General features: G+C 42.2%; 1 protein-coding gene across 1 annotated transcript in view; it reads left to right on the forward strand.

Moving 5' to 3' along the window:
* LOC115458661 (coiled-coil domain-containing protein 9-like) overlaps positions 1-15,908 on the forward strand; it is a 113,501-nt gene extending 97,593 nt beyond the window's left edge. Inside the window, exon 4 of the mRNA XM_030188496.1 lies at positions 14,449-15,908. Within this exon, the coding sequence (XP_030044356.1) occupies positions 14,449-14,536 (88 nt within the window). The 3' untranslated portion in view covers positions 14,537-15,908. The remainder of the gene's footprint in view (positions 1-14,448) is intronic.
* The last annotated feature ends 1,616 nt before the right edge of the window (positions 15,909-17,524 follow it).

Here is a 17,524-nt window from a genome sequence, read left to right on the forward strand (position 1 = left end):
TTCCTTTAAGAAGCCATTTAAACCCTGCTAAGCTAACCACCTTTACCATGTTCTCCGGCCACAAATTCCACTATCTACCATTCTCCATTGAGAATACTGACCATTTAACCCTACTCTCTGTTTTCTATCTTTTTAAACAGTTTTTAATCCACAATAGAACAGTACCTCCTATCCCCATGGTTCTCCAGTTTCCTCTGGAGTCTTTCATGAGGTACTTTGTCAAATGCCTTTTAAAAATCCAGATAGAAAATATTGACTGTCTCACCTTTATCCACGTGTTTGTTTACTCCTTCAAAGAAATGTAATAGATTGGTGAGTCAAGATTTCACTTCACTAAATCCATGTTGGCTTTGTCCCATTAATCCATGCTTTTGAATATGCTCTGTAATTTTGTTCTTTTTAATAGTCTCTACCATTTTGCCCGGTACCGACATCTGGCCCACCGGTTTATAATTTCCCAGATCCCCTCTGGAACCTTTTTTAAAAAATCTGCATTAACATTGGCCACCCTCCAATCTTCCGGTTACACATTACTACCTGTGCTACCTGCTTCACTCTCCTGTTAATTATAGTGGATACGAATCAAGAAGTTACTGAAGAACGAACTGGTTGATCAGAGGAAGTTTATAAACAAAATTACAAACTGATTTCTCTATGTTCGCACAATTTCAAGAGCAGCTAACAGAAAGACAGCAGAATTTGGAACAGTTTTGTGTTAAAATGAAATAGAATAAGATTAAGAAGTTCCACAGAGGCTCAGAAGTTTATTCTAAAGGTACCATCTACTCTTGAATAAATAGAAAGGCAAAGGATGATGGGAAGGAAATTTCAAGTGTTTAACCTGAGAGTGATAGCAGTTCAGGTAAAGGCAGTAGCAGAGAGAATACACAGAGTAGGTCCAAATCCCCCACATGGAGATCGAGGAGGAAACAGATGGCAAGCCCAAAGAGCAGGCCAAAGATACAGCCAAGAATGGACTCATCCAGAGACTTGCTCCAAGAGTCCAAAGGCATATTAGCTATTAATATCTCTAGTGTAGAAGTATCACAGACACAATTGTTTGTACTTAACAAATGTCTTTCCTTTGTTCCTTTTAATAATCATGATCCTTTTACTGCCCACCAAGATATTGCAAAGTTAGTGAAGACGCTTCAAGTACATCTGTATTTTTCCAATTGTTCCATTAGTAATGAACACTCTATTTTTAGGGCGCCCTCTAAGTGGATACCCCTGGGTCCAATGGACCCTATTATCTTCACATCTCTACAGCTGGTGTTGCTTGACATATCCAAGATGCAATCCACTCCAAATTTGAAAAAGTTGAATATGACCCATTAGGAGTGGCAGGCGATTCATCAATTAAAGTATGATCCTTAGTCATAAAACCAGCAGATGAAGGAGGGATCCACTGTGGTTCTACATAGGGATCAGTAAACTATGGAGGTGTGGAAACATCTAAATAGAGACTTTTATGTTCCTTTGTCTTCGGATCCCACTTCTACTTTGAAATCTACCCTTCTTACCATAGACATCCAAGCCTGTACCCAAGGAGTTATATCTAAAGCTGAAGCCAAGTTTTTGGTTCTGGCTGAACCACACATTCCAGTATTTTATATAGTACCAAAAATACATAAATCCATGGATCAGCCCCCAAGATACCCAATAGTTTCCTTGAGAGGGACCATATTAGAGCCAGCGTCCAAATTTGTAGACTACTTTTTGAAGCCACATGTATCTCAAGCAAGCCACATGACTGAGCATAAGTACATAAGTAAGTACATAAGTAATGCCACACTGGGAAAAGACCAAGGATCCATCGAGCCCAGCATCCTGTCCACGACAACGGCCAATCCAGGCCAAGTGCACCTGGCGAGCTTCCCAAACGTACAAACATTCTATACATGTTATTCCTGGAATTGTGGATTTTTCCCAAGTCCATTTAGTAGTGGTTTATGGACTTGTCCTTTAGGAAACCGTCTAACCCCTTTTTAAACTCTGCTAAGCTAACCGCCTTCACGTTCTCCGGCAATGAATTCCAGAGTTTAATTATGCGTTGGGTGAAGAAATATTTTCTCCGATTTGTTTTAAATTTACTACAGTGTAGTTTCATCACATGCCCCTTAGTCCTAGTATTTTTGGAAAGCGTGAACAGATGCTTCACATCCACCTGTTCCACTCCACTCATTATTTTACAGTGGGGGAAATAAGTATTTGATCCCTTGCTGATTTTGTAAGTTTGCCCACTGACAAAGACATGAGCAGCCCATAATTGAAGGGTAGGTTATTGGTAACAGTGAGAGATAGCACATCACAAATTAAATCCGGAAAATCACATTGTGGAAAGTATATGAATTTATTTGCATTCTGCAGAGGGAAATAAGTATTTGATCCCCCACCAACCAGTAAGAGATCTGGCCCCTACAGACCAGGTAGATGCTCCAAATCAACTCGTTACCTGCATGACAGACAGCTGTCGGCAATGGTCACCTGTATGAAAGACACCTGTCCACAGACTCAGTGAATCAGTCAGACTCTAACCTCTACAAAATGGCCAAGAGCAAGGAGCTGTCTAAGGATGTCAGGGACAAGATCATACACCTGCACAAGGCTGGAATGGGCTACAAAACCATCAGTAAGACGCTGGGCGAGAAGGAGACAACTGTTAGTGCCATAGTAAGAAAATGGAAGAAGTACAAAATGACTGTCAATCGACAAAGATCTGGGGCTCCACGCAAAATCTCACCTCGTGGGGTATCCTTGATCATGAGGAAGGTTAGAAATCAACCTACAACTACAAGGGGGGAACTTGTCAATGATCTCAAGGCAGCTGGGACCACTGTCACCACGAAAACCATTGGTAACACATTACGACATAACGGATTGCAATCCTGCAGTGCCCGCAAGGTCCCCCTGCTCCGGAAGGCACATGTGACGGCCCGTCTGAAGTTTGCCAGTGAACACCTGGATGATGCCGAGAGTGATTGGGAGAAGGTGCTGTGGTCAGATGAGACAAAAATTGAGCTCTTTGGCATGAACTCAACTCGCCGTGTTTGGAGGAAGAGAAAGGCTGCCTATGACCCAAAGAACACCGTCCCCACTGTCAAGCATGGAGGTGGAAATGTTATGTTTTGGGGGTGTTTCTCTGCTAAGGGCACAGGACTACTTCACCGCATCAATGGGAGAATGGATGGGGCCATGTACCGTACAATTCTGAGTGACAACCTCCTTCCCTCCGCCAGGGCCTTAAAAATGGGTCGTGGCTGGGTCTTCCAGCACGACAATGACCCAAAACATACAGCCAAGGCAACAAAGGAGTGGCTCAGGAAGAAGCACATTAGGGTCATGGAGTGGCCTAGCCAGTCACCAGACCTTAATCCCATTGAAAACTTATGGAGGGAGCTGAAGCTGTGAGTTGCCAAGCGACAGCCCAGAACTCTTAATGATTTAGAGATGATCTGCAAAGAGGAGTGGACCAAAATTCCTCCTGACATGTGTGTAAACCTCATCATCAACTACAGAAGACGTCTGACCGCTGTGCTTGCCAACAAGGGTTTTGCCACCAAGTATTAGGTCTTGTTTGCCAGAGGGATTAAATACTTATTTCCCTCTGCAGAATGCAAATAAATTCATATACTTTCCACAATGTGATTTTCCGGATTTAATTTGTGATGTGCTATCTCTCACTGTTACCAATAACCTACCCTTCAATTATGGGCTGCTCATGTCTTTGTCAGTGGGCAAACTTACAAAATCAGCAAGGGATCAAATACTTATTTCCCCCACTGTATATACCTCTATCATGTCTCCCCTCAGCCGTCTCTTCTCCAAGCAGAAAAGCCCTAGCCTCCTTAGTCTTTCTTCATAGGGAAGTCGTCCCATCTCCACTATCATTTTAGTCGCCCTTCGCTGCACCTTTTCCAATTCTACTATATCTTTCTTGAGATTCGGCGACCAGAATTGAACACAATACTCGCACCATGGAGCGATACAACGGCTTTATAACATCCTCGCACCTGTTTTCCATACCTTTCCTAATAATACCCAACATATAATAGGCATCTCTGAGACCTGGTGGAAGGAGGATAACCAGTGGGACACTGTCATACCGGGGTACAAATTATATCGTAGTGATAGGGTGAATCGGATTGGTGGACGGGTAGCATTGTATATTAACGAGAGCCTTGAATCAAATAGATTGAAAATTCTGCAGGAAGCAAAACACTCCTTGGAATCACTGTGGATTGAAATTCCATGTGCAAAGGGGAAAAGGATAGTGATAGGAGTGTACTACCGTCCGCCTGGCCAGGACGAACAGACGGATGCGGAAATGTTAAAGGAAATCAGGGACGCAAACAAACTGGGCAACACAATAATAATGGGGGATTTCAATTACCCGCATATAGACTGGGGTAATGTAACATCTGTACACGCAAGGGACATAAGATTTCTTGATGAAATCAAGGACAGCTTCATGGAACAGCTAGTTCAGGAGCCGACAAGAGAAGGAAAAATACTAGACTTAGTCCTTAGTGGTGCTCATGATCTAGTGCAGGGGGTAACGATACGAGGGCCGCTTGATAACAGTGATCATAATATGATCGGTTTTGATATTGGCATTGAAGGAAGTGAAACTAGGAAATCAAGTACGCTAGCGTTTAACTATAGAAAAGGTGATTACGACAAAATGAGAAAAATGGTGAAAAAAAGACTGAAAGGAGCAGCTCGCAGAGTAAAAAACTTGCATCAGGCGTGGATGCTGTTTAAAAACACCATCCTGGAGGTTCAGGACAAATATATTCCACATATTAGAAAAAAGGGAAAAAAGACTAAACGTCAGCCGGCGTGGCTAAACAGTAAGATAAAGGAAATCATTAGAGCCAAAAAACAATCCTTCAGAAAGTGGAGAAGAGAACCAACTGAAAGTAACAGGATAGATCATAAGGAATGCCAAGCCAAATGCAAAGCGGAGATAAGGAGGGCAAAAAAGGACTTTGAGAAGAAATTAGCGTTGGAAGCAAAAATACATAGTAAAAACTTTTTAGATACATTAAAAGCAGGAAACCGGCCAAAGAGTCGGTTGGGCCGCTGGACGAAAATGGTGTTAAAGGGGCGATCAAGGAGGACAAAGCCGTAGCGGAGAAATTAAATGAATTCTTTGCTTCGGTCTTCACCGAGGAGGATTTGGGGGGGACACCGGTGCCGGAAAGAATATTTGAAGCGGGGGAGTCGGAGAAACTAAACAAATTCTCTGTAACCTTGGAGGATGTAATGGGTCAGTTCAGCAAGCTGAAGAGTAGTAAATCACCGGGACCTGATGGTATTCATCCCAGAGTATTAATAGAACTAAAAAATGAACTTGCGGAGCTACTGTTAGAAATATGCAATCTGTCCCTAAAATCGAGTGTAATACCGGAAGACTGGAGGGTAGCCAATGTTACTCCGATTTTTAAGAAAGGTTCCAGAGGAGATCCGGGAAATTATAGACCGGTGAGTCTGACGTCGGTGCCGGGCAAGATGGTGGAGGCTATTATTAAGAATAAAATTGCAGAGCATATACAAAAACATGGACTGATGAGACAAAGTCAGCACGGATTTAGTGAAGGGAAGTCTTGCCTCACCAATCTAATGCATTTTTTTGAGGGGGTAAGCAAACATGTGGACATGGGGAGCCAGTTGATATTGTATATCTGGATTTTCAGAAGGCGTTTGACAAAGTGCCGCACGAAAGACTCCTGAAGAAATTGCAGAGTCATGGAATCGGAGGTAGGGTATTATTATGGATTAAGAACTGGTTGAAAGATAGGAAGCAGAGAGTAGGATTGCGTGGCCAGTATTCTCAGTGGAGGAGGGTAGTTAGTGGGGTCCCGCAGGGGTCTGTGCTGGGTCCGTTGCTTTTTAATGTATTTATAAATGACCTAGAGATGGGAATAACTAGTGAGGTAATTAAATTCGCCGATGACACAAAATTATTCAGGGTCGTCAAGTCGCAGGAGGAATGTGAACGATTACAGGAGGACCTTGCGAGACTGGGAGAATGGGCGTGCAAGTGGCAGATGAAGTTCAATGTTGACAAGTGCAAAGTGATGCATGTGGGTAAGAGGAACCCGAATTATAGCTACGTCTTGCAAGGTTCCGCGTTAGGAGTTACGGATCAAGAAAGGGATCTGGGTGTCGTCGTCGATGATACGCTGAAACCTTCTGCTCAGTGTGCTGCTGCGGCTAGGAAAGCGAATAGAATGTTGGGTGTTATTAAGAAGGGTATGGAGTCCAGGTGTGCGGATGTTATAATGCCGTTGTATCGCTCCATGGTGCGACCGCACCTGGAGTATTGTGTTCAGTACTGGTCTCCGTATCTCAAAAAAGATATAGTAGAATTGGAAAAGGTACAGCGAAGGGCGACGAAAATGATAGTGGGGATGGGACGACTTTCCTATGAAGAGAGGCTGAGAAGGCTAGGGCTTTTCAGCTTGGAGAAGAGACGGCTGAGGGGAGATATGATAGAAGTGTATAAAATAATGAGTGGAATGGATCGGGTGGATGTGAAGCGACTGTTCACGCTATCCAAAAATACTAGGACTAGAGGGCATGAGTTGAAGCTACAGTGTGGTAAATTTAAAACGAATCGGAGAAAATTTTTCTTCACCCAACGTGTAATTAGACTCTGGAATTCATTGCCGGAGAACGTGGTACGGGCGGTTAGCTTGACGGAGTTTAAAAAGGGGTTAGATAGATTCCTAAAGGACAAGTCCATAGACCGCTATTAAATGGACTGGAAAAATTCCTCATTTTTAGGTATAACTTGTCTGGAATGTTTTTACGTTTGGGGAGCGTGCCAGGTGCCCTTGACCTGGATTGGCCACTGTCGGTGACAGGATGCTGGGCTAGATGGACCTTTGGTCTTTCCCAGTATGGCACTACTTATGTACTTATGTACTTATGTACTTATTCTATTCGCTTTCCTAGCCGCAGCAGCAAACTGAGCAGAAGGTTTCAGTGTATTATCGACGACTACCTCCAGATCCCTTTCTTGGTCCATAACTCTTAACGTGGAACCTTGCATGACGTAGCTATAATTCGGGTTCTTTTTTCCCACATGCATCACCTTGCACTTGCTCACATTAAACGTCATCTGCCATTTAGTTTCCCAGTCTCGTAAGGTCCTTCTGTAATTTTTCACAATCCTGTCGCGAGTTAACGTCTTTGAATAACTTTGTGTCATCAGCAAATTTAATTACCTCGCTAGTTACTCCCATCTCTAAATCGTTTATAAATATATTAAAAAGCAGCAGTCCTAGCACAGACCCCTGAGGAACCCCACTAACTACCTTTCTCCATTGTGAATACTGCCCATTTAACCCCACTCTCTGTTTCCTATCTTGCAACCAGTTTTTAATCCACAATAGGACATTTCCTCCTATCCCATGACCCTCCAATTTCCTCTGTAGCCTTTCATGAGGTACCTTGTCAGACGCTTTCTGAAAATCCAGATACACAATATCAACCGGCTCCCCTTTGTCCACATGTTTGTTTACTCCTTCAAAGAATTGAAGTAAATTGGTCAGGCAAGATTTCCCCACACAAAAGCCATGCTGACTTGGTCTCAGTAATGTGCTTTGTAATTTTGTTTTTGATAATAGCCTCTACCATTTTCCACGGCACCGACGTAAGACTCACCAGTCTATAATTTCCCGGATCTCCCCTGGAACCTTTTTTAAAAATGGGCGTTACATGGGCCACCCTCCAATCTTCCGGTACCACGCTCGATTTTAAGGATAATTTGCATATCACTAACAGTAGCCCCGCAAAGCTCTTACATCAAGGTTACTACCCATTTTTTTAAGGAATATCTATTAACTTCAAAACATTGAATCTGTGGACATTTTAATTACAATGGATTTTGAGGCATTATATTCTAATGTTCCCCAACAGGCTGCTCTGCAGTTAGTTGACACAGTAGTGTATCAACATCAAGGAGGACATCAAGTAACTCAGATTTAGCTAAAAGCAGAATTATTTTTCCTTTTGATAATTTTTTTTCTCCAAAAATACAGGGTGGCCATGGGTACAGCCATGGCCCCCTAGCATGGCTACTTTGTTTCATAGTTAGACGAGAAAAGTTTGTACTCTTCACCTTGGTTTTCTCATGAGAAAGTATGGATTCATTTCATAGATGACATATTCCTTATTTGGACTCATGATGAACATATTTTGGGGGAATTTCTACATTGGTTAAATTCCCTAGATTGTCATTTACATTTTACCATACAAAGTGATAAAGATGGCATTTCTTTTCCGGAAGTGCAGGTTTAACAAAAAAAAACACCAATCCTGGAAACCACAGTATATCACAAAAATCTTGACTGGAACTAATACTTAAAATTTGACAGCTGTCCATCTGTGTCATCTATGCAAGGTGCTTGCCATTAGCCAATTTTTTGTGTATATGGCGCATTTGCTCTTCAGACATTATGTTTAAAGAGCAAACAACAGTATTGTCCCAACGATTATTATGGAAGAGTTATCCTAACTATATTTTGCAACAAGCTTTCTTGCATTCATAGTATGCTTATCCAGAATTTTTGTTAAAAGAACAGAACAAACTTATGGATAAACAATTCAAATCATGTCACTACCACCACCAAGAGCATTCGGGTGCTTTGGCACATTTTGGCTGTTCATTATATTTTAAAGCAGGGATCATGTATTGTCCAAGGACAAGCAGACTTGCATATTCTCACAAGTGGGTAGACGCCGATTCACGTCGCACAGTCCGGCATTTAGGCCAAAGTAAAAAGTCAGAGCTTTGTGAATTGTGAGCCGCACTCAACTGCCTTCCACCCGCCACGAGAACACGGTTCCCTTAGTTTCTTTTTTCTGCATGAAGAGCAGCTGCATTTTCTCGGTCTTCATGCACCTGGTCTTACAGCTTTTTGAGTGCCTTCAGCCTTCCTTTTTTGTTTTATTGAGATTTGTTTTCTTTGTTTAAAAAAAGCCTTATTTCTTTTTTTAGTGATATGTATATATATATTTTGCCTGTGTTTTAAGTTTTCTTTATTTTCGACGAGGGCTGGTTTTAGGCCCTGACTCCGATCGGGTACTCCCTTCTTTTTCTCATGTCTTCGCCCCATTTTCAATCACCACCGAGTTGTTTGATTTGGCCAGTGAGGTTTTTCCGTCCATGTCCATGAAGACTCTCAGTGACTTCAAGCGTTGACCCAATGCAACCGGACCATTTCTGGGAAGGACAGCCATTCTTGGTGTCTGTAGTGTCTTGGGCCCGACCATAGCCCTGCTGACTGCCGGGGGGGATAATATTTTCGGAGAGAAGGTTGAGGAGTTTGAAGACCAGATCAAGTAACACACTGATACTATCTCTTCTCTCTCCCGCTGGGCACCTTCTGCATCCACCTCCTCATCTAGGAGGTTTTTTGCAAGTCAAAGAGTGCTCCCTACTACTGCTGTAGGCGTAGTCACACTCCTTTGGCTTGTTAGCCTGCTCAGGCTCAGCCCCAGCGAGCTCATTCTCGTCAATAGCGTGCGCCTAAGGCCTGCTGCTCCCCAGTTAAAGCAAGGGATGAGTTTTTGACTGGCTCCAGCAGAGAATAGCTGCAATAAAAGTGACCATTGTGGATGACGGGGGGGGGGAGTTGAAATTTTTTCACCAAAGGTGGCTTCTCATAACCGACCGGTGGGTTCTTCAAACAGTCCATCTTGGATACACCCTCAATTGGCATTCCAAACCCCTAAATTGCCCACCGAGAGCTCATTCAGCTCTCAGCACAGGGAGGTACTTGCAGAGTAACCCTCTGCCCTTCTGAAGGCCCATGCAGTCGAACCCGTTTCACCAGAGGAAGAAAGGCAGGCATTTTATTCCAGGTACTTCCTTGTGCAGAAAAGTGTGTTGGGGGGGGGGGGGGATGCATCCCTTCCCAGACCTAAGGGCCCTGAATACATTTCTAATCCAAGAAAAGTTCAACATGGTTTTTCTGTGCACCCTTCTCCCAATGATTCAGAAAAAAAACAATTGGCTATGGCTCTCTAGACTTAAAGGATAAATATACTCATATCCCGATACTTCCTGCCCCCCAGAAGTATCTTCGGTTTCAACTGGAAACACGTCATTTTTAGTACTGCGTGTTGCCTTTTGGCCTCGCGTCAGCACCCTGGGTCTTCACCAAGTGTTTAGCAGTAGTCGCAGCATCGCTACGCAGACTGGGAGTCCATGTGTTCCCATTTCTCAGCGATTGACTGTTGAAGAGCACCTCAGAGGACAGTGCTTTGGAGTCCATGCAAATGACTATTCGGGTGCTGGAACTACTAGGGTTCGTTTTAAGCTACCCCAAGTCCCATCTACACCCTGCCCATAGGAGCCAACTTTTCAAAATTATTGGGGGTGCTAAGCCCAATGAAAATAACCCCTCCCTGGACACATACAAAGAATTTTTTCAGTATTGGGGGTGCTCAAGCACCCACAGAGTCGGCTCCAATGACCCTGCTCATCTATTGGAGTTCATAGGAGCCCTACTCAACATGCAGAAGGTTCGAGCCTACCTTCTGGAAGCCAGAGCAGACAATCTTGTTTTTCTGGTGTCCCAAGTTTCGAGCCTCTCGGCAGGTCACCTCTCGGCAGATGTTGAGATTGCTGGGCCACATGGCTTCCACAGTGTATGTTACACCCATGGCACGTCTTCACATGAGATCAGCTCAATGAACCCTGGCTTCTCAGTGGTATCAAGCCACGGGAAGTCTGGAGGATGTCATCCCTGTCCCCAGTTGTTCGCTCTCTTCAGCAGTGGACAATTCGATCCAGTTTGACTCTGGGACTTCCATTTCAAATTCCTCAGCCACAAAAGATGCTGACCACGGATGCCTCTCTCCTGAGATGGGGAGCTCGTGTAGCTGGGCTTCACACTCAAGGAACTTGGTCCCCCCAGGAAACAAATCTTCAGATCAACCTCCTGGAGGTTTGAGCAGTCTGGAATACTACAGACTTTCAGAGATCGGCTGTCCCATCAAATTAGTCTTGTTCAAACAGGCAGTCAGGTTGCAATGTATTGCATCAACATGCAGGGGGCACTAGATCATGCCCTTTGTGTCAGGAGGCTGTCCTGATATGGCATTGGACTCGCCAGCATGACATGTTCCTTCAAGCCACTTATCTGGCGGGTGTAAACAGCACCCTGTCCGACAGGCTGAGCAGGATAATTCAACCACACGAGTGGTCTCTTCACATGGACATAGCCCGCAAGATCTGAGCGTTGGGCACCCCCTCGGTGGATGTTCTTGCCACTCAGATCAACCACAGAGGCCCTCAGTTCTGTTCAGGCTTCAGGCCCACAGCAGACTAGCATCAGACGCCTTCCTCCTCATTTGGGGCACAGGTCTCCTGTATGCTTATCCTCCGATACCTCTAGTAGGAAACTCAGGACTATGGAACCATGATTCTGATCACGCCTTACTGGATTTGGCAGATATGGTTCCCTCTTCTTCTGAAATTATCCTCCAAAGAACCGTGAAGATTGTAGTGTTTTCCGACCTTCATCACACAGAACCTCCAGTCTCTGGCTCTCACAGATTGGATGTTGAGAGCCTAAAATTCACTTCCTTAGGTCTTTCAGAGGATGTCTCCCGGATCTTGCTAGCTTCCAGGAAAGATTCCATGAAGAGGTGTTATTCTTTTAAGTGGAGGAGGTTTGCTGACTGGTGTGAGAGTAAGGCCCTAGATCCTCTTACTTGACCTACACAGACCCTGCTTGAGTACCTTCTACACCTATCTGATTCTGGTCTCAAGACCAACTCTGTAAGAATTCACCTTAGTGCTTATCATCAACGTATAGAAGGTAAGCCTATCTCTGGACAGCCTCTAGTTCGCTTCATGAGAGGTTTGCTTTTGTTAAAGCCCCCTGTCTTCCACCAGTGTCATGGGATCTCACCCAGCTGATGAAAGCTCCTTTTGAGCCACTGAATTCTTGCCATCTGTAGTACTTGATCTGGAAGGTCGGTGGCTGTTACTTCAGCTCGTAGGGTCACTGAGCTTCAAGCCTTAGTGGTGAATTCACCTTATACTAAGTTTCATCACAACAGAGTAGTCGTCCACATTCACCCTAAGTCCCTGCCAAAGGTGGTGTCGGAGTTCCATCTGAACCAGTTGATTGTCTTGCCAACATTTTTTCCCCTGACCTCATGCCCATCTTGGCGAAAGCAGCTTGCATACCTGGGATTACAAGAGAACATTGGCCTACTACATGGAGCGGAGAAGGCCCCAGAGACAGTCCGTCCGGCTTTTTGTTTCTTTTGATCCCAACGGGATGGGGGTTGCCATGGGAAATGCACCATCTCAATTTGGCTGACAGATTGTATTTCCTTCACTTATGCCCAGGCTTGGCTGACTTTGGAGGATCATGTTACTGCTCATAATTTCAGAGCCATGGTTGCTTTGGTAGCCCACTTGAGGTCAGCCTCCATTGAAGAAATTTGTAACGTGGTCTTCAGTCCACACATTCACATCTCACTAGTGCTTGAGCAGGATACACGACGCGACAGTTGGTTTGGGCAGTCAGTGTTGCAGAATCTGTTGGGGTCTAGAATCCAACTCCACCTTCCTAAAACCAGTTTTATTCTGTTCCAGGCTGCAGTTCCATTCAAATTGTATATAGTTTCAGGTTAATCTGTGTAATGTCCTCGCCGTTTGTTGTTTTCGGTGAGCCTGGATGCTAGGGATTCCCCACTCATAAGAATATGCAAGCCTGCTTGTCTTCAGAGAAAGTGAAGATACTTACCTGTAGCAGGTATTCTCCGAGGACGGCAAGCTTCATATTCTCACAATCCTGCCCACCTCTCCTTGGAGTTATCTGTTTCATTATTTTATTTTTATTTGTTTTTGCTTTAAAATTAAACTGAGGAAACTGCGTTCTCACGGTGAGCAGGAAGTCACTCGCACAGTGACTTTTTTTTACTTTGGCATAAATCGGCATCTACCCACTCATAAGAATATGAAGTCTGCTGTCCTCGGAGAATACCTGCTACAGGTAAGTATCTTTGTTTTATTGCTAGATTGGGGGTAGACTTGGTTTTTTTTCAACTTGTTCAGACTGCCACATATAAGGTTAATCATTGACTGGGATTTGTTTTTTCATCTTGACTATTCCTTAATTGTTAATGGTGTATTGCCATCTGTTGGACTCTTCTTTCCAACTTTTGATCTTGGCAGAGAATACCTAGGTGTTTCCTGTTGATTTCTCTTCCCTTCGTATCTTTTCTCATGTCATCACTCCTTTGGCCTCTTATCGGATTTCCGTTAAGCATATTCACACAGTCCAGGCCTTCAACTGTTGACACAGCAAGCTCATAGTGCTGAGTGTTGCAGGTCATTGGCATAAAACAATCTCTGGAAAATCTGTTGCTGTGTATAAGAAACAGGTTTGCAGGGCTAAAAAAGATACGTTCTCTAAATTTAGCAATCACTCATATAATAACCCTATAGCACTGTTCTGAATTATCTTGTATCAGTCCTCAATCTTCATGCTACCCTCCTCTCCTTCCTTTCACTGCTGGATGGGTTTGCATATTTTTTTTTGTCTGCTTCTTCATAGTTAGTTGCAGTGGTCTCTACTGGTGTAATCCTAATCCCATTTGGTCATTGATCAGCTCCCCTCTTAGTCTAAAGGCCGCCTTTTTTGTTGTTGTTGTTGTTGTTGTTGTTATCTCCTCCAGGTTCTCCTGTCCTTTCTGTTTCTTTTTCCTGTGATACAAGCTCTCGATTCATATTTAATCATCCCTCACAGAGTTTAAATAAAATGATTTCATGACTGAGCTTTTCTGCTTCTGTATTGGATCCTTTGCCAACTCAGTTTAACAATCCCAGGCTTGGTTGTCTTCCTCTTTATTTGATTGTGATAAATGCGTGTCTTTGCTTTGATATTTTTTCTTATTCCTAGAAGATAGCCTTTGTTAGCCTCTTCTCAAGAAGTCCCCTGTGCATTTATGCCACAGAGGTTTTTAGTTGTGTCTCTATATCTTCCCCCTCTCTCTCAACTTCCAAAGTATACAAATTTAGTTAATTTTCTGTCCTCATATGCTTTATGATGAAGACCGCTGACCATTTTAGTAGCCATTCTCTGGACCAATTCTATCCAATTTATATCCCTTTGAAGGTCAGATCTCCAGAGCTGTACATAGTACTCCCCATATACTAACTATACAATTGGACTAAGTTACTCAATCAAATGGAGAGCAACATATCTGACATTAGCTTAAAAACTTCTGGGCATGGTCAAAAGCTTCATGAAGTGCACCAAAAGATACATTGTGAATAGTATTGCAGATCAGAGAATAATTATAGGTAAGGAGGTACCTATGCTGAAAGACTAAAGGTTCTGTAGTTGCAAAAATTACAATTTGATTCATGTATTACAGCATATATTTGAGTTGAATCTGTTTTCTCTGCAGGTTCAAGGGTCGATCTGCAAATGAAGGTGAACCAATCTCAGATGGTCTGATCAGCAAGAGAGGTCAGCAAGTGCTCAAAGGTTTTTGAGAGCTTATTAAAAGTGAAAACCTGGATCTTGTCAGACATGAAAACAGCTGAATCCAGTTTATCTTCAGTTAAAGAAACAATAGGCAAAATCTAGCCTGTGCTTTTTGCACTTGCCAGGAAGCATATTAGAGGCATTACTGAAGGAACATGTAGATTGAAATCCTGTTGATCTCACTAGGCTGTGTGCAGATTGTTTTCACTGCTCTTCTGTTACTAAACTGGAATATAGATATAGTGTGGGAGCTATTGGTATAGTGAAATCAGTAGCAATTTTTTTGATATAGCCAGTTCAGCATTCATTTTCATGATGTGTCAATACTTGGCAGCATCTTGCTTTTATCCCCATCTTGTATAAACTTAATATTTAGCAGTACTTTTTGGTGCGTATGCTTCAGCTGCTATGTAATAGTGGGACATATAAATCTGACAACACAAGATTTCAGATATCAGAAAGCAGTTCTGAATTTGTTGATGCAGTCTAATTCTAGTGTCATATAGTTTTGTGATGGCCTCTAAATGTGTATGTTAGTAATGTTTCTCACACAAAACTATGTACATATAATCTGTACATTTGTGATTCATGCTCAATTAGTTGGTTTCTTTTTAGATTGATGCTTTTGTTGGATCATTTTTCTAAGTATGGTATAGTACATGGGGTTTCAAAATTGTTAAGCCATTTTGACCTGTGTTCTTGATCTTTCTTGTAGCATCATCTTTGGGTTATCTTTATGTTGGTCCAATAAAATATATCACAACCTGCAAAGAAACCAGCTTTTTTTTTTTTGGACAGCACAATGAATATATTTATGACCATTAAAACAGCACTTGGTGCAAATACTGCTGCTTATGACAAGAGTTAAGGTAACACATTTAGGGCCTTTTATGAAGCAGCTCAACAATGCCGATGAAGCCCATTCAAAGTGAATGGGCATTGTTGGCATTACTGCACCAGGGACCGCTAGCATGGTTTCATAACATACCCTTTATTTGTTTCCCCATAAACTATCAGACTCTCTAATATCATGGAAACGGTTGCTAGTATTCTTAAAATATTCTTTTTTTCTTGGTTTGAAATGCCTACTTTTAAGTGGCTGCAGTTCTGGATTTGGAGTTAATTGAGAAATTCTTCTCACTGTTTCATTTCATGTTTGGGTACAGCCTTAAATTTGTTCACTTGCAGTTAAAGTATATACTGTCAAGTTGCATTGATTTAAGAATACAGATGCAATTTTGAGATAAGCTGGAAGAAATTGTAGGTTTCTGTGTATGTCTCACTCACAGACTTGCATGCAAACTTTGAAATGCGAGCCTGTGGGAAATGTGATGCAAAGTATCCATAGTAAAGTACACATTTATTTTATTTATTTATTTGTAGCATTTGTATCCCACATTTTCCCACCAATTTGCAGGCTCAGTGTGGCTTACATTTGCCGTAGTGGCGGTTGCCATTTCCGGGTAACAGAATTACAAATGGTAATGCGTTATGGTGCATACATACATGATAATATGCATGGAACAGAACATAACACACATGAAGATTCAAAATTTAATTCCCACATCTATTTCCTTTCCCTGACTCCCACATTTTTGCCCCTTTAGATGTATTCAAGTACTTGTGCCATCTCAACTCATGCACTTTTACCCACAATTAATGAGGTAGTTTTCAAATAGCCCTCCGTCTAGCCACTGGTACAGCATTTCTATTAGCATATTTTGTCATTGGGTTCCATTGTAATATAACTACTGTAAAAGGAATGTGCTGAATTCTTAGACAATCAGTACTCTTATAAAGTTATTTCTTTGTGCTCTGGCAGCAGCAGAGCTAGATCTCAAAAATGACCTTGTAAAGACTGGACAACTTCCATATTTTTTCACACGCTGTTCAGAAGTAGTAAATTGTGATATTAACACAGGTGAATCTTAAACATATTCAGCCAAGTATGATGATGAAAGTCTGAAGTCACCCAGGTCTATTCTGGATTACTGTTTCAGCAATTGGGGCTCAGAGGAAGAGTATTTCTTGACAGGTAATGACAATTAGGAAATGTCCAATGTACAGTTAATTTTTGTGCTGCTCCGTACAAAAGAAGGAAAAAGAATTGGAACCAAGGATGATGATAAAAATGATGATATAAAAAAAAAAATCCGTTGAAGCTCAATAGAGCTTAGTGTAGGTATTCCAAATCTAACAATAAAAGTGTATGTTAATAATTGCATCAACTTTCTAAATATAACATATCAAACAATACCAACATTTTTTTTATCTTGGAAAAACTAACAGTGATAATATGAATAAAACTTAACTCCTTCAAAATAGCTGACGTTCTTTTCTTTTTACATCTCCTCTTACATCCAGCACAGTCCACGTTTCACCTACCTTCTTCAGGGTAATATTGCTAAAGGGAACCACAATTTTTCTTTAAAGGCTTTTTATTAGAGAGATGCAAATTAGCATGTAGTGAAATCAAATACTGTTTGTTGTAATTAGGGATTCTAAGGTGCTGAGAAATTGTAAATTTAGAGGTGTTTTGTGAGAGTGCAAAATACTGACATTCATGCATATACATGTGCACATAAGTGCATCAGTTATAACATTCTATTCATTTGTACATATACACCCTAATTCTATATATAGTGCTGAAAATTGTGTGCGCATGCAATTTGACAATTAGTACTGATAACTGGGCACTGATAATTATCGGGGATAACTGGCATTAAATTAAATTTATGCATGCATCTTTAGGCACTGGAATCCATACGTGGATCAGAAAAGGTGGCATGTCTATAGGAGGGGCATGGACGATCAGGGGCATTCCTGAAACTTGTGCACAGTGTTACAGAATAAGGCGATCTGTGCCTAATTTAGGCATGAGAACTTACACACCAGGTTTCAGTTGATGTATAACCTCGTGCCCAACATTGGGTGCAGATCCCAGCAACAAATACTATTTTATAAACAGCACCCAACTCTGAATGCCATTTATAGAA

This window comes from Microcaecilia unicolor, unplaced genomic scaffold (assembly GCF_901765095.1).
Source record: "Microcaecilia unicolor unplaced genomic scaffold, aMicUni1.1, whole genome shotgun sequence".
NCBI classification, from domain to species: domain Eukaryota; kingdom Metazoa; phylum Chordata; class Amphibia; order Gymnophiona; family Siphonopidae; genus Microcaecilia; species Microcaecilia unicolor.